At 39.4% G+C, this 23,185-nt stretch overlaps 1 protein-coding gene across 18 annotated transcripts in view; it reads right to left on the reverse strand.

Annotated features, from left to right (window-relative positions):
* The window catches only part of cast (calpastatin), a 38,976-nt gene extending 15,791 nt beyond the window's left edge, over window positions 1-23,185 (reverse strand). For 13 of the 18 annotated variants that reach the window (XM_062443091.1, XM_062443055.1, XM_062443048.1 and 10 more), the window contains exons 1-2: window positions 17,850-17,991; window positions 1,787-1,855 (exon numbers count right to left, since the gene is read on the reverse strand). In XM_062443091.1, coding sequence (XP_062299075.1) covers window positions 1,787-1,855; window positions 17,850-17,924 — 144 coding nt within the window. In that variant the 5' untranslated portion in view covers window positions 17,925-17,991. Of the gene's footprint in view, window positions 1-1,786; window positions 1,856-11,485; window positions 11,728-17,849; window positions 17,992-23,097 lie in introns of those variants that run through there. The other 5 variants (XM_062443064.1, XM_062442955.1, XM_062443083.1 and 2 more) reach the window with 3 other exon arrangements.

The following is a 23,185-nucleotide window of genomic DNA, read 5'->3' on the forward strand; positions in this document are numbered from 1 at the left end:
CTGTCTGCGCTAAGTAACCCCAGGGTGTTAGTTACTCCACCACATCATGTGCCGTATTTGCCATCCATTGGCATAGCAACCAGTTTCAGCACCTCTCCCTTGCCATCCCCTTTACATCTATTGTCACAGGAGACTCCATAGTCCAGAAGGTCAGGATGAAGACAGTAAAAACATATTGTTTTCCTGGTGCAAAAGTCCAGGAAATAGCCAGCAGGATTCCAGAGATTGAATGGGACATTCCAAAGTTGGATCGTATTGTTGTCTATGTGGGAACAAATCAACAGTTGGAACTGCTTAAACTGGTCTTAATCCACTTGTTGAAGGTCCTGGAGACAAAGAAGTGCCACACTTACACCTCTGGCCTAATCCCCACTCTTGGCTGACGGGTGGGTTGCTGAGCCTACACACCTGGCTGTCATCAACTTGCATTGACTACTGTATGATGTGGCTTTCATTTCCAATTGTAACTATTTTGGGAGCGTAGCAAGCTTTACTGGAGGAATGGCTGCCATCCAAGTAGAGCTGGCTCTCACATGCTAATAGCAAACTTATCTGTCTTTTTATAGCATTCACTTACTACATTCCTCACAGGCCATTCGCATGCACTGCCCCACTTCCGATCAAGCCCCCTGCTCTCTTTCAAGTGAACAGTCCCATAATATTTGATGGTCTCAGGGTTCAAGCCCCTGCCAGATCAGTTCCACTAATTTAATTAGTGCATTACCAGACAAGAACCCCCTATTACAGCTCCCCCTTCTATTTCCCCTTATAGCTGAAAGTTAATGAGTGTGTAATACAAACTTAGTTAATTTAAATCATGTCTTCACATTATAATTCATTACTATGAATATTGTAATATTATAAATATTGTTGCATTTATTTTCTGCACACCACTGGTTTGAAAATATCCCACCAAACCCTCTCTCTGCAGACCAGGCATCACAATAGGCGGCATATAAGCCGTGTTGTTGAAAGCTAAGAAAAAACACTACATTTGTCCTGTCCAAACACTGTCTGGCCTGATGACAGTGGGCACTTAAGAAGATATTCCTGAAAAACAATCAGGCAATGGACTCCCTGTGCCCTGGAGCCAAAAGCAGGTTGAACACCAATATAAAAATTAGACATTAAGAAACTTTCAATACTTTCATTAACGCGTCTGTTCTAAGGAGACGAGTTTATCCTGTTGTTGTCTGAATTTTATACCATTTTATACCAAATCCCAGTAAAGTCTTTGCTTAAGTCAGTAAACTGTTTTCGAGCAACAGACTGCTGATATGTTAACAAGAAATAAGATCATAAAAATAAAGATTCAGAATAGTGACAATTTTTTGTTGAGTTAACATACTGGTAAATCATTTTAGTACCTTGACTTCCTGAAGTTCTACTAAACACACATTTTTTAACTATATTGACCTATGGGAATTATCTCAATCAGCAACAGATGAGACTGAGCATTAGTGGACAATCATGTTGATCTGAGACCATTGTTTCAGCCAATCTTTAAAGGGTTAAACTGCTTCCTCCTGATTGGGAAACTGGGTGTAACTTCTCTTGTTCTTGAATCGAAGGAAAAGGAAAGCTTCTTTTCTGTGTGCTACTGTTTGTCCCTCACTTAAAAAAAAAAGGTATCGCTATTAAAAACATTAAGTGCTAGAACAGGAATGGAAGTCAGACAACAGCCAGAAAACAATCAACTGACTAAACAGAATAAGTTCACAAACCGAGATGGCAACAAGGGGAAGAAGAGGTTAAAGGGTGCTAAGATGCAATGTTTGATAAATACCTCAAACTGTGCAGGCTTTGGAGTGGAGACCTGAGCTGCCGGTTTGGGTGTGGCCTGGCTAGGCTGCGACTGGCGATAGAAAGAGACACACAGTGAGAAAAAAAGTTACACATGTGCAGTGAAAAATGCAACGAGAATGTCACACAGAGCAACATCTCAGTTTCACAATATTTGTGGAACATAAAACATTCCATGCAACTTATTTCTGGATCAAGAGGAAAATATGACAATAATGCCTGTTACCACTGAGAGGAAGTGCATTTTTAGAGATAGTGACAAAGACAGAAAAGAGGCAAAGCGAAAGAGAGGCAGAAAAAGACAGTGACGTGATGTATAGACAAATATATTCATCATACAGCAGTCAAGGCTGGTTGATTTAAGCACTTCATTCCATGCTGAAGGGTGTGACTGTTTGACAGCAGACAGCAAGTATTATTGTTGTCCGTGGTTGCCTTAGCAACTGATGACAGTGAGATGAATGGTGGACACAAGTTACTCTTCAAATAACATTAAGGAGTGTATAATTAAAGCTGAGATCATTCAGATTCACCATCAAAGACAATGAACGAGGTCTGACTTTGACTTCTGTGGTTGTGAACTTAAACACATGGCAGTGGCGCCACACTGCTTATCCTCACACACCAACTATCAACTGGATGGTGTCAGTGGAGCTTTGATCTTTTGCCTTAGATTTCCTCTTGATAAGGTTTGAGTTGCTATAGTTTATTACAGTTCATCTTGGGTCATTGAAATTGTTGTTGCTGTTGCCACTGCATTCATTCAGGCAGGCAATTAAACCCCCTACTGTAAGGTGCTAACCACTGAGCCACCTACAACATGTGCCATGATTTTGAAGGACAACCTGCAAAAATATAAATATCCATTTGTTCCCTTCCCTCATGGATTAAAACAAACAGCACAAGCCCAACCACACTATTTACTCGCTCTTAGCCGAAGTGAACTTGTACGTAAGTATAACTAAAATTAGTGAATTTTTACTTTTAGGTACACAAACAATGTACTAAATAAACTTCTTTTTGAGGGCAGTCATGGCTGCAGATCAGGGTTTTTGAGGCATGCAGCAGTCTCCAGGTGGAGCCCAGTATGCTGCAGAGCCCTGCCCTGTTTTTTTCAGGTGGTGTGAATAAAGAGCAGTGACTCTCCACCCTGCTGATACAAGGTAGGGAGTTAGTTTCACATCCAACCCAATGTATTGTATGATCAATCATTGTACAGTCAGACCTGACCCAGCCAGTTAGTGAACATTACTACTATTGTCTGTTTTTCCAACTCATTGCAGAATGTTGTGGGGTTTTCTGGAAATAAAGACAAAAGCTATCAATCACTGCTCTATAAAAAATGCTGTGCTTTACAGTGTATGCTAATGTTAGGTCACAGATTACAGTTTTCACACTGTGTTGTGTGTTTATTATGAATTTCAAAGCATTCTTGACTAATGCCGCAGACTCATATGTCAAAAAATATGTTTGCAAATTATCATTATCCCATTTTTAAGTACCTGTAAGCCTCTGAGTGAGTTAACCTGTCAAGCCAGCTTTGCATGTATGTTAAACTGAGCCTGCAGGATGGATGTAGAAGTGAATGGAAACAGACAACGGGAGAGTCACACAGTGTACTGTGAATTACACGACTCTGACTCATCTGCAATCTGGGACCTATAATTTAGAGATGATTGCAGCTCACTGCTGTCAATGATTTTGTCACACACTGGTGCTACATTTAACACAAATAAGGTCATAACTCGAGTTTAAACGTGTAAATCTCATACACAGTGTTTATTCTTGTTTTGTGTTAACTGTAGGGCAGCTACAGGCTCAAAATATTCCTCAAAGTTCCACATCTAATTCACTTAGAGGAAAATGGGTGTGAACTTAAGCAAAAATCAATAAAGTACCATTCTAATAGACCCCTCATATACTACTTCCTTTTTTGTCTGTTGACATATTTTTCTATTTAGAAATATTGTTAATATTAACAGACTGTTGACAGTAGTGCTATTCAAAGAGAGAATAAGTAGGAAGTGGCACGGAGGAGGAAGTGAGGTCACAAGCAGCCGGGGCATCCCCCTCCGACAGGGGAAGTCATGTTGTGCCCGTTGCTGCAGTAAATATGAATTGTTGCTAAGTTACCAAAAGAAAAGAAAAGAATAACTGAAAAAGGAAGCAGGTGGATACTGCATATTGGGTGCATGACAAGTCAGATGTGTTGTACACATTGAACTTGCAAGTATTCGTCAGCCAAGATTTCAAAATGATGAAGCTAATGTTGCAAATGCTCATGTTCTGAATTGTGCTAAAGTTAAAAACTCCCACATTGGAACACTAAATTACCAAACTAGGCTTGGGTGTGTCTCGTATAACTTTATTTTTAAATATGTTAGGCACCATAGTGAAAACAAGGTTAAAAAAAAGAAAAAGAAAAAAATATATATTATACTGGTGTTAATATACCTGAATTTCACTTTCAATACCTAAAGAACAATACCTGATCAAAGAATAAAAAAACAACAACAAAGAATCTGACCAGTTTCAATTACAGTTTATGATGCATGAAAGTTACTGTGGACACAATTCAGTCTCTACTGAACTAGTCCAGAAGTCTGATAAAAACACTAACATGATAAATTTGAAGGGATTGTGGTGACTGCAGTTTGGCTTCCTGATTCATAATGTAAACAAACAACATCCCAGTGACCAAATCAATGTCATCATTACTGTTCTCTCTCTCTATATATATATAAACATACTGTATATATTCAGATGTAGATTTGACACAATGGATAATATAACAAGCTTTTAAAATACAACACATTATTAAAGATGTAACCAGTGGTTTCCAACCTTTTTGGCTTTTGATGTCTTATAAAAGCAGTGTGTAGTCAGGGTCACTTTTCAGATGTCTATGAGTTGTTAACAGCTCCACCAAATAGTGATTTTTCTCTCTAAACTTCTCATGTGGTTTTATTTCAATACATGTTCAAATGATCCAACATTTCAGCAAAAATCAAAGATTAAAGAAAAAGTTGAAAAACTGAAAACAGAGTTGTGTATCAGAACTTTGTTTTTTTCTTCTTTCCTCTAATGACCCCTCAGATTAATCTGGTGACCCTTTGGAGTGCCCTGGCCCCTAGGTTGGGAAACACTGGACTAAACTAGCTAACGCTATATAAAGTAGTTGAAACTAGCTCCACCTCCAGCTACAACAGTAACATGCTGCTTATACATTGATGCTTCTGTATTAATGATCTAATGATGTCATATATAATAAAACACAACTTTTACTGCAATACTTTAACTACATCAGGCTTATAATACTTATGTACTTTTACTTAAATATAATTCACATACAGGACTTTTACTTGTACTGGAGTATTTTTACATTGATATATTGGTACATTTACTTAAGTAAAGGATATGAATATTTCTTCCACCACTGCTTGCACATCATGGCAAACCAACAGTTTCTCTGAGACCAAGTCCTCCTGTATTTTAAAGTGCTAGTTGAAATCAAAGGAAGTTGGCCAACAGGATTTGGTGACTCACTTGCTTTTTAGTCATATGAGCACAGTCAACAAAGAAAGTGTTCGACCAAAAGCCTCGGAGCATAAGACCTATGGGAATGTGCTAGCCTGCTAATGTGACACAGATTTTTACCCTTTGAAACCCCATACATACTCAACAAGTTGCTCTTCTACTAGGAGGTCAAGGTGTCAAGTATGTCCTTATACACAGCTACATACATGCATGCATATAGCACAGTGCTACAGTCAGCCTGGCTACATCAATTGCATAAAAATGGAAAGACATTCATAGTAAGGTGATAAAACATCCTTTTTTTTTTACTGCATAATTGAACAACCGCGTGCATTTTGAAACCATGTTTCATCATGCACAAAGACAAATCTCCCCTCAAAGCTCAGTCTGACATCAAAACCATTGCACAAGTCCACCACCTGCTCTCTTTGTCTTTAAGTGTGTGACAAGTTCCAGTTAAGAAAGACAGATACCTCTCCAACATGCAAACACAAGCTGCTTATTTCATTCACTGTCAATTAAGGGAAACAATATACTGTATACCATAAAGGGAGGGGGTTATACCGCTCAGTACATCAGTGTATTGTATGTATCGGATGATCATGAAAATGATCAATGCTACATAAATATGCCAACAATTGAAGCAAAAATGTATTGTCTTTGTTGTGTATTTTGAAATAAGAGGTGAGGTGGCATATTAAACTATATTGTTTAGTTCAACATATTGAGTTAACTATCATTTAGGACAAAGAACAGTAGCAGACTTAGGCTGTCTTGGGGCAGGGATGAAATAATATAAAGGGCACCTGACGCATTCAATGGGCCCCCATCAGAGAACAATGATGGTAAAAAGGCTACATCCCCAATTAAGATGAACCTTTTACAGGGTGACTGAGAATATAATGAAAACCACACTTCTGCACTGAGAAAAGATTTGCTTTAAAAAATATATATTTTGCATACATCTCTGTAATAAAATAGAGGGAATGAACAAAGGTTTAAATGTTTCTCAAACCCATCTGTAGTAAAAACATGGAACTATTAACATTTTGAGAATTAGCTGCTTTGAACATTTTGTCAGGCAAGCAAGTTTGGTGAAATCAGAGGAGGAATCTTTTGGCCATGAGTTTGTAAAGGGTCAGTTGTGATGTCCATCTCAATGGATAACAGCAGAAGATCTGAGAGCCTTCTTTCTCCACACCTGTTTCTAAACTGGGTCACTTTCAGAATGATCTGTCGACTGATTGAGTTTTCACTGGCAATATAGCATTTATTTTGAGGAGTTTTGTCTGTTAACAGGGCTACTCAAAAGGTTATCTTAAAGATTTCAGGACCGGACATATTTTTAAACTTTTTAACATACCATACCCATACATCTAAGGTGAGAAAATGCACCTTTATCTCTCTCATCGTGTCTCTTGCTGCCTCTGGCTGCATTTTGCTAATCGCTTTATCATATTTTAGGTTTGTCTTTTCTTGGCATTCTGTCAAGGTAACTCAATGCTAATCTCCCTCTCTACAAGTGCAAATGAATCCAAACTAAAGGCTTACAAATTGAATAAAGAATAGTCTAACTATTTCCTTAAAGATTGTATTACACCACAAGCTTGATTTCCAGTTTGTACCAAATACTTAGTATAAGGATGGTTAAGTATGAATCTAATTAGCTAGCTACTACCCATCTAGTGTATTGTTTAGCATGTTGTAGAGATTTTGACAGACCTGCACAGAAAATACAGGCTACATACAGTATATTAGTAATGTATCCTTAATGAAATTGAATCCAAACTATTGTTTTAATTGCAGAAAGCCATCGTAAGGGCATCTTATAGGGCAAAGTATCTCATGTTCTTCACTACAAGGCCACTTCCCAGTGTTTCTTCTTCTTTGAAAAAGCACCCATCTGCACTTACATGAGCCCAGCACCCATACAGACCCTCGAGCTTGTCCCATTACAACAGCAACTCATAGGGCCCTGCATTACATCTTGTGGGGCTACTATACAGGGCACTATCACATTTGTTTCATCCGAAAGGGCACTCAAGAGGGCACATTATTCCACAGTGCCACATATAGAGGAACTCTGAAGGGCATTTCATCCTGATTTACCCACAACAAACACAGCTTTGGTATATTTCCACCTTTGTGCTGCCACTTTAGGCATTTTATCATGTTTGCTCTATTCTGGCACCTTAGAGGGAACTTTCACAGTATTTTTCTGCCTCAGGGGCACCGAGGGGATGGTTCCTCCTCCCTGACCCCCTTCCCTGACTCAGCCAGTGGCAAAGAACAGTCACAAACCAGACAATCTCCACCTATTAAAGTCTGGGGATTTTTAAATGTATAATAGTTGCTTGAACAATGATGAGAACAGCTGCTAACAAACCTACGCTCCTTATATTTTGTCAAGGAGACATGCTATTGGAAATGACCCTCACCCCCCATTCTCTTCTGCAGTGAACTGCTTGTCACTGCTCCAAAATAATGGCCATCCAGATCACTTTGGACTGGTTCTGCAATGCAGGTTTTTTTTAACTCCACCCAGATTTAACAACAAAACCTGGGGGATTGTTCTCCGTCTGTATTTTGCATTGATTATCAATGCAGTTGCCAATTAAGCAAAGACGTTATACTGTACCTTAGAAAGCACAAAACAATCACTGTAGACACAAATTGCTGTCCATATAATTCAGTTTAAGTTCAGTACTAATTATCTGCTCGTAGTCCCTGAGTCTCAGTTGAACATCTAAAGTTAAAGCAAATGTTTATTATGATGTTTTCACCGGGCTGAACTGAACTCTCTGCGCTCACCTGAGACCTACCCAAACTCTTTGCAAGCTGTCTCTCTGCTGAGACTCCTGACGGCAGCATTCCTGCATTCCTCACACCTCCTGTCAAGCAGGCTTCTCTGTGCTTATAGATAACAGGCTGTCAACCCACAGACACACACAAACAGGACACATTCCTGCTGATTTTAAAAAGCATAATCCTCACATGTCATGCTATTATGGTCACCACCTTTGTCCAAAGCACCATTAAGCAAGATTAATTCTTATATTTTTGGTGCAGGTGACCCCCAAGGAGAGTTTAGGACAGCTTCTGTTCTGTTGCATTTTTGTTTTTTTTGTTTTTTTTTTTACAGTTTTTGCTTTTCCTATAAAGCTGAAACATGATACCAGAGTTTTCTACCAATATGCTAAGATAAATGGTGTCCACTGTGCTACACAGTAAAATATGAACTACAACTCAGCAACTACAGGTCTCATGAGCAAAGAAAGAGCATCACTATGTTAGTAGTGATGTGAGCCTAAGTGGGATGGGAACCTTTAGGTGTATGACAACTGAATTTTAGAAAAAACACTGAAATATTCATTTATCAGTGGAAAATACATCATAATCCACAAATATTAGTATATAGCCACATAAGAACTTTGCCTAAATGAAATGCAGTCTGATATTAGTATAACATGTATTTAAATCAGGAACTATCTGATCACAGAAGAAGTAAAAAACACTACTAATCTGACCAGACACACATGCAATGCCAACTTTCAATACATGGATACAAACACATTTAGATCAGTATCTAAAAAAGTTATCAAAATGTAATGTTGTTAAATTGTATTAAAATAAATGTTATGCTATTGTTTAAATGAAGAAAGGCTCATATTTTGCTGTAAAATATACTGACTGACCAGAAAATCCCTGAGTCATGTTTCAGCTTTTCACAAAAACCAAAGAGAGAAAGTGTGAAAACCACAAAAAGGAACAAAAGCTAAACATAATACAGGATTTTTACCAGGCTTTTCTCATGCAGCCATCAACGGCCACATATGGGGTAGGAAAAGTACCTGGAACACCTTACAATGCAGCAGTTGCTACCTTGGTATTTATATTGTGGTTAAGGCTGTTAAAGAGGTGTTTTTTAACATTAGAGTTATTTTTGAGGCTGCATTTTCTGATGTTAATTCATCTATTCGATTATATTGTGAAGTGTTCCAGTTATTTTGTCCAGCCCATGAACACAGACAAAATGTAAGTGGTGCAGATGGTAGAAATTTCACGCAGCTGTACCTGGTAGAAATTTTGTCTGGGGAGGGGAAGGGGTCGACAGTTGCCATATATCTGTTTCATAGGGGAAATATGAAGGCTGTTAACAGACGTTCACAGCTGACGGACAGACAGAGATCAGTCAGTGCAGACATACACTGAACAACACTACAAATAACCACGAACACATACAGTCGTCTGTCATCATCTCAAACAATGCCATAACAGGTATAACTAGAGTTAGACCAATATATCTGCCTGGGCAGTTTATTGGTCTAGCTCTTATAACTGCCATAAAATAAACTGCCTGGGCAGATATATTGCTTGAAATTAGCATATGACAAATATATCAGTGTATATTTTAGCTGATAAATAAGTAACCTGCACACGCACACTGTACACGCACAGAGAAGGAGGCAGAGAGCTTTAATTTCTTTAGCAGTAACCAGTGAGGTCAACACTTACTGATGCAGCTGACATCACAACACTGACCGACATCACGATCATTCTGGGACACCTGAGCCCACGACTGGCTGAAGCCCAAGTGAGTGAAGCCAAAATAGACACATGATTTTGGTGCTGAAGTGTTTCTATCACATGGTCTTGAAAACCAATGACAGTGCAATGAGGTAATGTGGATAATGCTGATATTGCACCATTTGAATCCATTTCAAAATGTCATTCTTTCAATGTGACAAATCATCAGACAGAAATTATGACACATTCTTACTCTTAGAGATGCACAGCTCAAGTCCTTGTCCTGTTTTAGATAGTTGTGATGCCTGCACATATGTTACATGTCTGACCAGAATGCACTCTGAGATAGCCAATACATGATATGAACCAATAGCTTGATGACAATGCAGTATTTCTCAGGCATTACCCAAAAGCAGCAGTAGCTTTAGGCCTGTCCTGAAAACTGATGACTAATCCTGGGCCCCACCCAGCAAGACACAGACATGCACAATACGGTTAGAAACAGCCCCTCATCTAGCTAAAGCCACAACATTAAAATAGCACTGGCAACTTGTCTAAATAGTCAGTGGTGATAAAGTGGACAACCTTAACTCAGCGGTGGAAATGACGAAAGCAGCAGTCAGTGTTACAAGGTGAGATTATGCAGCATAAGTTATCTTACTGCTGTGTCAGGTCAGAGGTGAAATAAATATCAACATTATTGCTGATAAGATTTCAAGAGCAAATAGACAGCCGAGTAAACTCACTAAGAGTGGGGTCATAAGTCAAATCTACTGTGAAATATGATAATATGGACAGTCACAGTGCTATCAATATACTTCATTGTCTGTTTAAAGGCAGCTGAGAGAGAGAAAAACATTGGCACTTAAACAATACTGTGCTGGTTTCATATTTTAGTTTATCACACTGACCTCACAACAGGAGTTATTTCTGACTGCTCTGTTCAATTCAATCAGCCCTCAAACCAAACTAAGCTTGTAGGTTAGAAAGATGCAACTATGGATCCATAGTACTGCAATGTAAATTGACTCTCAGTCACACATGAAAAGAAGAAGCACTCAACCGTTATATCTGTGTTTTTGTGCTATGTTCTATCAGGCGCATCATGACACATACACTTTTTTTTTTTTTTTTTTTTTTTTTTTTAAATCAACAATAAGCAACAGAGCCTGACTTACAGAAAAACTAGTTTAAAAACAACAGTTAATCAACATTAAAAGTAATTGTCAAACCCTGAAGACATATGCAGCATATTAATAGAACCGGGTGCAAGAGTATAAATACACAGTTGATTGTTTATTGTTTTGTTGGATCCTCTTTCACTGTTTCCATGGCAACAGCTCTCGGGGTCAGGTCGGAGTAACACAGTCATTTCTAGCCCTTTGCCAACTTTCCAAAACTTGACACGTAAAATGGAAGAAAACTTGATCGAAACGCCACATCATGGAGCACTGCTGTTAAAATGCTGACACATGAAAGATAATCTGAACAAACCCCTGACTGTAACAACTGTTCTCAAAGCCATCGGAGTGATTTGACAGGTAACAATCAGACAGGAAGCCCGACACAGACATTTACAAAGAGTGAGCATGAAGAGAAATACAGGTCAGATACATACCATAAGCTTGATTGTAAGTGTATATCCTTTATATATGTTGTCTATACAACCAAAGATGCTCTCTTGAAGCTGGTTAACCTTAGATCCCCGCTGAGGAAACACTTCAGTCTACACTCAAGCACGCATGCACATATACACAAACGCACACACATGTAAACACTCATACTGTATAGACACACACCCAGCGGCAGAAAACCATGAAGCTCCACCTCTAGGAAGCTGCACAACAAGCCTGTGCTGCTCAGGCACCTCCTCCTCAGCCACAAGCCAGCAGAGCAGGCTCAGTCAGATTGGACAGTCAGAGGCACAAGACCCACCCACTCCTCACTGGCTGCCAAGAGAAATACATAAGTCAGCTCGGGGGAAACTTTGGGCTGGGGCAAGGCCTGTGGGCGGGTTTTTGCTGAGGAGGGATGTTGCAGTTTGATAACAGACATGATGGCCTACATCAATATCTTTGCAGGATGGGTTACTGTGTAGGGAAAGTTGAAGGGAGAAGCAGTGGTGATTACAAGGCAGAAGTGGATTCACAGCAGAAACGTTTGGCCGAGTCTGGGTGTGTCTGACAGACTCACTGCTTAGGAATCTGAACTGCAGAGCCACTCACACAACAGGAGAGAGAGAGTGTGTGTGTGGTTGGGGGGGGGGGAAGAAGAGAGGGAGTGGGGATCACATCACATGTAGTCAAAACCACACCCAGAGAGAGAGAGAGAGAGAGAGAGAGAGAGAGAGAGAGAGAGAGAGAGAGAGAGAGAGAGAGAGAGGGGGAGAGAGAGAGAGAGAGAGAAAGAGAGAGAGAGAGAAGAAAGGATGAAAAAGTGGCACATGTTTAAAAAAGGCAGAGATGTTTTTTGGATGGAACAGTGCTGTCATCAACACAAGTTCAGTCATGTTCTCTCTGGCCTTCACTGATCATCAAAGCACATATAAGTAGTCCCTGAACTGGGGGCAACAGACAGGAAACACAACTTTTGGACACCAGCCAGATGTTATGTAAGAATGTAACAATAACAAAACAGTGCATACTTTCCCCCCTCAGCACACACACACACACACACACACACACACACGACTTTCACAGCACGGATGGTGCAATGTCTGATACAGTTAATCCAGAAACCTTCCACTACTTCACAAATAAACCACTCCACACACCACCAAACATGTTTACTGACCAAACATGCTTAAAAAAAAAGGAGGTATCAGAGAGCAGCTCCCCCTTGTGTCCATTAATACTCATAGCACTTTGGTGAAAATGAATGGAGGATTGTGCTATGTAGGCCTTCTGTGTCTGTCAACTTATGTATCAGACTGTTGTTTTATGCTGCATGAAAACAATGCTGGCATAAATGTGTGTCACTGTTGTTTTGTCTCCGCACAGATAACATAGTCAGTAAAATACAACAGCAACTAAAGGACAAAAAGTTTCAGTTGTTGTTGTTATTGCATTGAAAGTCTGCAGAGACAGATTTATGGTAGCGTTTCTTCTGTCACTGTTTTTTACGGAGTGCTCTTATTTAATAGTCTGATTGATTGATTGATTGATTGATTGCAGTGTTATTTTCTGTCCTTTTTCTCTTCAGGACATTGGCAAGAGATTGTTTGTGTGGTTTTGAAAGCATGGGAAGTTTTCTTGGAAGTGTCTCTGGCACAAACATGAATAGACTTGCTTCAACATCTCCAAAACAAGTGGATGATTAAAAGTGTGTCTTTTAATCATCAGCTTGTTCTGGAGATGTTGAAGATTATCGCTTTGAATAAATATACACAGAAGTCAGGAATGATGATGTTTTTTTAAAAAGTGGCATGTCAGTAGTCAATGGTCTATCTTTTGTATGAACCATTCTGACTGTGTCGTATTTCTCTAAAAATATCTTTAAAAGGACAAGTAGGCAGACCCCTGATCTCTTTGACTTGCACAGTCCTTGCCCTGGTGTCTCCCTGGTAGAAATATTTGCGTCCATTTTAGGACCTGTCAGAGTAAATTTTCTTTAACAGCTTTGCCCCAAATGACTCCAGAAAACACAACAGAGCTGCAGTCTGCTTCAGAGAGTCTGATTTATTTTTTTTGTCTGTGTGAAAGAGAATGAATGTTTCTGGGAAAAAAACATGCATGCTTACACTGGACCCAAATGCCTTACTTGGTAACCCCTTGTAATGCTTAACTGTGTTGAGCGCTAATAAGCTAAAACAGACTATGGACACACCCATCCAGAGGGAAAACAACCAATTACAACTCTGAAGCTGAGGATGGGAGGTTTTTATCTGAATTTTTGATTCTGTCTCTAGGAGTTCACAGGCAAACTCAAAAGGGGGAGGCTTTATGGTGTTGTGTTTCTTTAACTTGCCTGTGGATGAGTAATTATAGTGAAAACTATTTTAACATGAACAACATGCATGAGGGCTGACCTGATGGGTGCAGATGTTAGTTTTGCCAAAAACATCTGGAGGTTTTCTGAAATTTTGGAGTGTGTGAATCAAGTCTCCACACACACAGAAGGAGTTTGTGTAATCAGTACGAACCTGTTACACAAACAGATAGCTGACTGTGCAGAAAAACAGGAAAACCTGCCACAGACATCACCGGTCAAGATGAACCAAGATCATTTTTCAACTTACTCAAGAATGTCTTTCCATGGGTTTATCCTCTGTTAGTGTTAAATTCACAATTAACAAGATTTCATTCTGATCAAAAACATTTGAGCAATAGACTACTCAGTCTCCTCTTTGACTGTCTCATGCACTTATACATTTAGATGTGAGTCAATTCCTAAAGCATACATTTATTTAAATGTGCATTTTGTGGGTTTTGGGCTCTAAAAGCATATTTAGAGCAAACAGTAGTTATTCTTGTGTGTACCTTGGCAGCTGTTGGTTTACTCATGACAGTACTGAAAGTTGTAAAGCTGAATCTTGATACTGGCTTGGGCTACAGATTTTCTTATATTAAACATTTTATGTGCAGTTTATTTCACAGAGGTACTGTGTCATTTCATGCTAATGCAGTTTAAAGGTCCAGGCTTACAGGGAAACTGAACCACTGTTGCCTTTTGGTGCATTCAAGTGCTTATGAGATGCTTGGAGAATGTGACACATGAGAGTTGGCTGGTGAACAACACTGTGTGTATTCACAACCTAAAATCCAACCAAACCCAGATAACACACACGGCCATGATAACAAGAAATGTTGACAGCTCCATTCATTAAAATGTATGCTATTTGGCAGCTAACTTTTGATTACTTTTTAATCATTGTGACACCAAATTCTACAAATATCTCTAACAAGTGTTTTATATCTGTGTTTAGGTACAAATACAAGTCGAGACTCCCTCGTTCCCTCTTGTGCATCCATGTCCCCCTAACTTAAAGTCAACCATAGATGTCCTTTGCTCTGCTGCATGGCCATGTACCATCTCTAAATTTAGCACAGCACTTCCCCCTGGTTTGTTGACCCACGCTCCACCCCACGCCATGTGCTCTAGAAATTTTTACTTACCTTTCTACTGTCAGTATATGTTAGCTTACACCTGTCTTACATCTGCCTGACAGAGTAATAAGCCTCAAACTGTTTGCTGTATGTTACAGGATAGGGCAGAATAGGGCTGGGTGTTATGGATAAAATCAAATATCAAATACCTTAATATCTATATTACAACAATATTGTAGGGATTACTATTGGTGCTTTCATAGAATATTTACACCATGAGGTTTTTTGAAAATCATCAGTAATGTGGATGTAATGACTGAGTGGGTAAAGACAAATAATGGAACAGCTAGAACAATCTGGTGATGATGATGATGATATCAATAGAATATCGATATATTGCCTAACCATAGGACTGAATAAATCTATGAAGTACAAGAGCCACAATACCATCAGTAAATAGTAACTCACCAGCAATTTGGAAAATTACCTCATAATAATCACAAGGTTGCTTGCGTGTCATCACCAATTTTAGGTTGCTACTTTGAATTGTTGATGTGAAGTCTAACACCAGGAATCTCAATCATTATATCACATTGCAATTTCCAGTAAGTGTGGGACAGCAGGGTAGTCTTCATTACTTCCTTACTTGACAAACATCATGTGGCTGCTTTTCCTCAAGTATGGCAGATGTAAACAGGTGGAGAGCAACAGCGCAAGAGTTTGTGCTGAACAACAACCACATTCTCAGGTGAGCCCAGAGGTCTGGAGACTCTCCCAGAGTTGATTTTATAAAACCGATGTAACAAAAGCTTGTGAGCAACATTTGCATCAGCAGTCAGGCTTGAACCAAACTGACAGTGAAGAAATCTGACAGCACAAATCCCGATAAGTGCGATAATAACAAACTGCCTGCCAATGGGATAAGCACAGGCATTCAAATACACATGTACAGTAACAGGAAATAGAAGGACAGTGTTCTGCTGCCTACGATATTTCTCAATAAATATGACTATATTTATGCTCACATGTACACAGTGTGCTGTCCCTCTCTATCTGGCACAAACACACACACAGCCTGAGGGTTTATTACTGTGTTCATCAATACAGCTGATTCCCTCCTGCCTTTAGTCAATCCAAAACATTTTATTTGTAAGTTTGTTTTTGCTCACATTCAGAAACTTTACACATACTGTGTGTGACTTCAAATAGCAGTGAAAGGTTTATGACTTTTTATGACGTTCAGTATCCAGATACCTTGTGACACAATATCAGTAAACTGCATGTGACCCAGTTGGTTCTATGGTGATATGAACCACAAACGATAATAGAGGGAAACACAAGTTTTGATTTGTCATTTCCTGACAGTGGAGATATAAACATACCTGACATCAGACAGCCATTCGTTCAAATGAAAATGAAATGAATGATTGCTGCTCTTTTTTCTTTTCTTTTTTTGGTTGTTTTTGACATTAATAAAGTTTCAGAGACAAATATTGTACTTTTTAACACCGCTGCATTTATTTTACAGCTATAGTTACTAGTTACTCTGCTTACAAACTAAATATACAATTATCTTATAAAATAATGCTGCAATGCAGAATATTGGTTAGAAATCAATTGGGAATCAACATTTTTATTTACCTGACAATTGTATCACAGCACGTAAGTAGTAATAAATGTCAAGACTTTACAACATGTACTCATTTTATAATGATTGTTTGACAGTGGGGAAGTGTACTAGACATTTGTGTAAGTGTTTTACTATTATCTTCCTGTCATTCTTAGGCTTTGCTCTGATGATTTTGCAGTTTCTTAAAGATATGTTTTCCCAGTGGCTATTTCCTGTCACTCTAATGGTCTAATGCCTGATGACTGGAAGTTGTGGGGGAGGTAAACCACTGCGCTGAGCTTGGAATTTTTGGCCCAAACTTCAGCACAAAACCTCCCATTACAAAATCTGAAGGCTATCTGTCTATGTGCATACATTTGCTATTTAACCTTACACACATAAAATGACTCAGAGCAAACTAACACAACCCTGATAACAAAGTAGACCTCTCACAGATCACCACGCAGTCACATTCTCTACCAGACAAAATCTCACGAAACGAGATTGCACTGAAGCTACAGGACCTGATCTACACACAATTTTGAGCTGTGTAAATTAAAAGAAAATAATACTTAAGCTTATTCCAGCTACACACCCTTTCAGATTGCTCTGTCGCTGCACATCACATTACATCACATTATCACAGGAGAATGCTATTTGGGCGAGACAGAAACACACTTAGAAGCCTGTGCTGAAAAGAAAAGCTAAACTTTCAATGCTTTTTTTCGATGGAAATAAAGTAAGCATATGCTTACCACACTCTACATAAAAAAACACACCCACCTATCTCTTTCCAAACATCACAAACAGAGACTTTTTTCCTCTAGTTGGTTGCTTGTAGCAACTGGTAGCAAACAACGCAGGCCTTGTTTCAGCCTTGGTTTTTAATATCTCACTACAAACACACACTGAAGTCACTGAGGCTGACCAGGAGCCTCACATTCCAGCGCACACACACACAGAGAGAGAGAGAGAGAGAGAGAGAGAGAGAGAGAGAGAGAGAGAGAGAGAGAGAGAGAGAGAGAGAGAGAGAGAGAGAGAGAGAGAGAGAGAGAGAGAGAGAGAGAGAGAGAGAGAGGTCTGACTTGGATTGCAGCCAAGACAGTTTTCCTCCTTATGTATATTTCCCCTGAAAGTTCATCCAGTACAAACCAGCTTAACAGAGCGACAACTGCAAGCAGAGCATTACGAACACATGTTGCTTTATATTTGCAGACTGACTTATGTTAACAAAACAAAACACACGTGGATTCTTTGAATAAGTGTCTCAACACATAACATGGCTCACACACACACACACACACACATCTACACAAATCTGCACACACCTGCTCTTCCACGGCCACATCCTGAAGCGCCGGGGTGTCCCGAGGGCCTCGGATCCAGCTCAGTATCTGACCCATCTTGGCTGAGAGTGCCTCAGAGTCTGTGTGTGTTTGTCTGTCAGCCTCTGCCTAGTCTGCTGGCTTGCAGCATGTTTCCAACAGGCAGGGGAGGGAACGGGAGAGAGAGGGAGGGGAAGGGCGGAGGGAGGGAGGGAGGGAGGAAGAACGGGGGGCGTGGACGCAGCTAGCAGAGGGGGCAGGGGATGGCTCAGATGTGTTTAAGTCACAAGAGGCCAGGCTGTAACTCTCTGAGCTATAAAGGGAAGTGATCTGACCATTGAGTGACACCAACCTGATAAGGGGACACGTCAGGGAAACGGATACTGCTTCACACACACACTTGGGCACACATGTGTAAAAATACACCAGTGTGCTGTGTCTAAAATCCACTAAGTTTTATCTGAGACAATACTTGAGTAACTTGTCAACATGAACACACCCAGATTTTTGACGATTTCCAGGCCTTGAGCACACACAGGCATAGAGACAAACATGCTTATGTACACACTTGTTATAACCTCGGTGCAATAAACAAGAGCTTATGCAACTATTCTGGCTGCCTATCTGCCATTGAACTGTATTATCATAGTAAATTAGGGAGGGGCTAGATTTTTACAGTTTTATATTACATCTCAATCACCTATTTGCCAAGAAAGATGAGGCTAGGCTGGGAGTCTAGTGAGATAACCTCTTGAGCATGATAGCAGGAAATGATTCTAATCATCTGGTCATTCGGTCAAAATGTCAACAAGTAGCAGATGACTGGCAAATGGAGGCAATTTAATCATGACTTTGTGCATAAAAACAACAAAAAATGTGTTTAAGAATGTTTGGGAGTGTCATGACTAATAGATTTGTTGAAGCTTGCGGCAAAGGTGTTGGCTTTCTGAACTTTCACCTACCTCAATATTCAAGAAAAACTTTATTTGAACAACCTATTCTACAAACTACAGAAGCAGAAAGACTGGAACTGTCTATACAGTGCCTAAGAACACACAAACAGTGTAAAAAAAAATACAGTCAAAGACATTATGTTTCCCCCTGATTGTTTTCATACCATTTAAAAGCAATGAGAGTGCAAAGTGCAGTTCCATTCATATCTCTGAGGCTTTACCTCACCTTTGACTTGGGTATTCCTGTTGGGTCATTCTTGGGTGGAGTATGTGCATACAATACAATTTTAGAGTGAGTCATTGTGATGGAGCTTGTATGTAATCAACCGAGCCTTTCACTTACGACCAGCCCTTGTTTAAAGGAGTACACCTCAGCAAGATATGCACATAATGTTCTGTTTTGTATTATTAAAGAGTTTAAACTAGATAGACATGACAGTCTTTAAATTACTGCACTGGTTTCCTGTGTGTCAAAGCTTAGACTTTAAAATGCTATTTGTACTCCATGTAGCACTAAATGGCCTCAGGCTCAAATACATTTCTGATTTGCTGGCATGATAGGAATCACACAGACCCCTCAGGTCATCCAGGACAGGTTTACTTGGTGTTTCCAGGTTCTAAACCAAGCAAGGTGAAGCAGTTTTTGGGTTTCTATGCTTCCCACCTGTAGAACAAGCTGTTAGTTCATTTAAATCTGGGGATTAAAACATTATTTAATTACATTATTGTTTACTGCAGCTTTCCGATAAATTAAATACATAACTTTAACGATTTATTTGGTTTTGCAATTTTAATTACTTTTTGTATTCTTACTTTAAATGCATTTTAAATGCAATCATAATAAGTTCTTAATGTCTTATTTCAATGTATTTCTATGCCCTTGTAAAGCACCTTGAATTGCCCTGTGTCTGAATGGTGCTATATAAATAAAAATGCCATGCCTTATGCAGCAAGTTGAAAGGTCACTAAAGCTAAAAGTCCAGCACCTGATTTAAGCCACCGCTTGAAGTTTGCAATAAACTCTACAAGGGTTTAAGGAAGCCAAATATAAATGACTGTCATTGCAATGTGTAACATCATAGTAAGGGCAAATATAACACAGAAACTAAACAGTAGTCATCTACACCCCAGTTGGACGTCTTTAGAGTTGGACATAATTACTATGAATTCAGGGTAATAAAAAGGCTATTAAAAATATATACCAATATTGGTTGTGATGATACAGTTATTTTCTCTGTGATATCTTTCAATGAAAAATTAAATAAAATGAGATAAAAAAATTTAAAAATCTATAAATAATGTACGGTATATTTTTGTTCAGTTTTGTCTTTTGGGTTCCACTGTTACTGTATTAGCCACAAGTCTGCTTTTTATCCTTTTATCACACCTTACAAGTTTAGAAAAAAAGAAAAAGTACAGCACAATACAGCCATATGGTACAGTACATTGCACACATGAGCTTACAGTATGTTAACACACATGTTGCAATAGACACATACACACACACAGGCTTGTCCACGTCAACCACATCATGGTGCACTCCCTGTCGACCAGACACACCTTTTGCCATGTGAAGTGCCAACTTACCCAGCCTGTAAAACTAGCTGAAGCACCTTCGCAAACAACAGCATCTTGGAGCTTCTTGTGTGGCATGCAGTAGTGTTAGAAATGCAGATTAGTTTGTTCACCTGTCACCTGAGATTATCAGCTCTGCACAAGATTTGGTCTGCTCACTATTTAAAATAGAAGTGTGAGATGAGAGGATAAAGTTAATTGAAATACATTATTAGAATAGAAGCACAATACACAATATTAGATGTTGGCATGAATGTATTTGTGTGTGCCTGTGCCACACACATTACATGTGTGCATATGTAACAGGACTCCCTCACTAAGCTGGAGCTCATCTTTATATTTAGACCCATACAGGCACAACTACTGTTTCTCTACTTCAGTGCTTCAGACATATATAATCCCAACACCACTTTACACACCAGCTCACCTACATATGTATGGCCATGTTCACAGATATGCAGTGCTTCACGTGTACATGATTGCCAACTTCATGCAAACTACAGAAGTCTGCACATGCATTACTGTACACTTAAAAGACATCAGAAATTAGACATGGGTTGGGTAAGAGGTGTTCCTATTTGTAAAGTTCTAAAATAATCTTATAATGATGGCATTCAGATAATAAGAAGATGAAGATTAAATCCTAGAGAAGATGAAGGGAAATTAATGCAGTGCAATCTGTTAAGAGCACAGACAATGACTTTAGGGAGCTCAGGAATTTATTAAAGGAAAACACGTGAGATTGTGCAGGTTCATCTTATGTGTGAGCTCTTAATTTCAACAGTGACACCATTACACCTAATTAACAAGAAAGCGAGTCTTTGGCTTCAGGAAAAACACACAAACACGCAGCTCTTTTCTAAAGAATAAACAATTACAAGCTCACATATTCCAAAGCGTGACTGCCATCAGCAGGGGGAGACAAAAACACAAACAGAGCTTCCTTCCTGTTTCTCAATCCAGCACTTACTTTTACTTAAGAACAATGCGGAACTCTCAGGTAATGGCAGTAAGTCACAGTAGCCTCATTTTTTAATTCATACAGTTAGTTCATTATCATGTAGAAATTACAAAATATGTCAAACCCTGTTTCAAGTTTCATCTATACAAACTGAAAGATGTTAAAACTAAAACTCACATGGCACATTTAGGCCACAGTAAACTATTTTTTATGAAAACAATCCTGCAAGTTTAAGCCTGCCTGGGAAACAAAGTACTCGCTTTATAGCATCTATGACACAGCAAGAGGGGATGAAGTCAGTAACTTGCCTCCCTAGGACCCCTCAGTGGGGAAGCCATGCTACACACACACACACACACACACACACACACACACACACACACACACACACACACACACACACACACACACACACACACACACACACACACACTGTTTGTTTTCATAAGTCTGAAAGCTTTGAGGGCTAAATCAGTCTTTGGCAATGAGTTCAGTGGAACTGAACAGGATGCAGTGATTTCAACCTATTGTCTCAGGTGGTAAATTCATTGTTTAAAAAGTTGTTTCACAGGAATATTTTTCTAAAAAATAAAAAAGAAGTCTACAGAAGTCTATTCTATAATATTTTCATGTGTGTGAGAGTAATACTAACTGTCATTAGAAAATACATTTTACTCTTTGAAAATATTTGGTTTCAATAGTGTTGAATGAGTTGAAACAGGAACAGAGGTTAGGCTGCAGGGAGTTAGATATCTCTAAGTTCAGGAATAACTGGGACTAACTACACAGCCGAAAGAAGTGATCACGTTGAAGCCTATCTCAGTATAAACAGTAACACACCCTCATATAAATACTGTGACTGACAGAATATGGGCAAAGCCCTTACAACAGTGCTTCTTGATTCAAAGGAGATCTTGTGCCGCCAATGCTAAATTAAAAGGAGTTTTCAGTGCAGCTGGGATACTTTCTGACCTGTTGTGCTGGTTTTCATGCAATCAATCAGGTGCCAAGATTCACTCAAGATTTCATAAAGTGCGTAGCAGAGGTACTCACAAGCCTCATCCAGTACGCTGCATACGCCATGAGGGATCCAGAGACAAAATCACTAGGTGGAGATAAAGCTTCACCCTGCGCTGCCACTTTCTCCTGTCCTCACCGTAGGATCTTTCTCATGCCTTCTTAAAACAGTTGTGCCACTCCCAGCTCACTCCCGATCATTATCACACAAAGCTATCTGTGCTGCGATCCTCTCATTCGGCGAGATTACCACAAATTAATTGTTTTCCAGCAGGATGAGCTGGTTCTTCTGCGCATAACCAAAAATTAAACAAGCACTGACCGGTACAACATAGACTCCTACCACTAAACAAACACACACACACACACACACACACACACACACACACACACACACACACACACACACACACTTTCAAAGACAGGAAGGGGGAGAAATACTGCGATTATTCTCAGAAAGACTGCATGCTGGTGGTGGAGGGGGGTTGGGTGGGGTTTCCAATCTTTGATTTGATTACTCTCTAGTTACAAAACTACAAACATGACCATCAAAAGCTGTTCTGCCATCTGCACAAACCCGTTGATCCACAGTGCAGAGTTATGAAGATCAATGTGCAGCAGATTAAAACATGAAAGTGGATGACAGCGCGTCTGAAAACAGCTGCAAAGTTTTCCTGCATCTTTATAGTGAAGCTGCGATCTATTTTCTGCAGATGCATCCAATGCAACAAAAAGAGGCGCTTACCTCTTCTACCCCCTTTGTGTGTTTATGATGACCATGGCTTCTCTTCTTGTGTGGCATCTTTAAATCACGGATAGGTGAACTTTTTGAA

Source organism: Scomber scombrus, chromosome 3, assembly GCF_963691925.1.
Source record: "Scomber scombrus chromosome 3, fScoSco1.1, whole genome shotgun sequence".
In the NCBI taxonomy this organism is placed as follows: domain Eukaryota; kingdom Metazoa; phylum Chordata; class Actinopteri; order Scombriformes; family Scombridae; genus Scomber; species Scomber scombrus.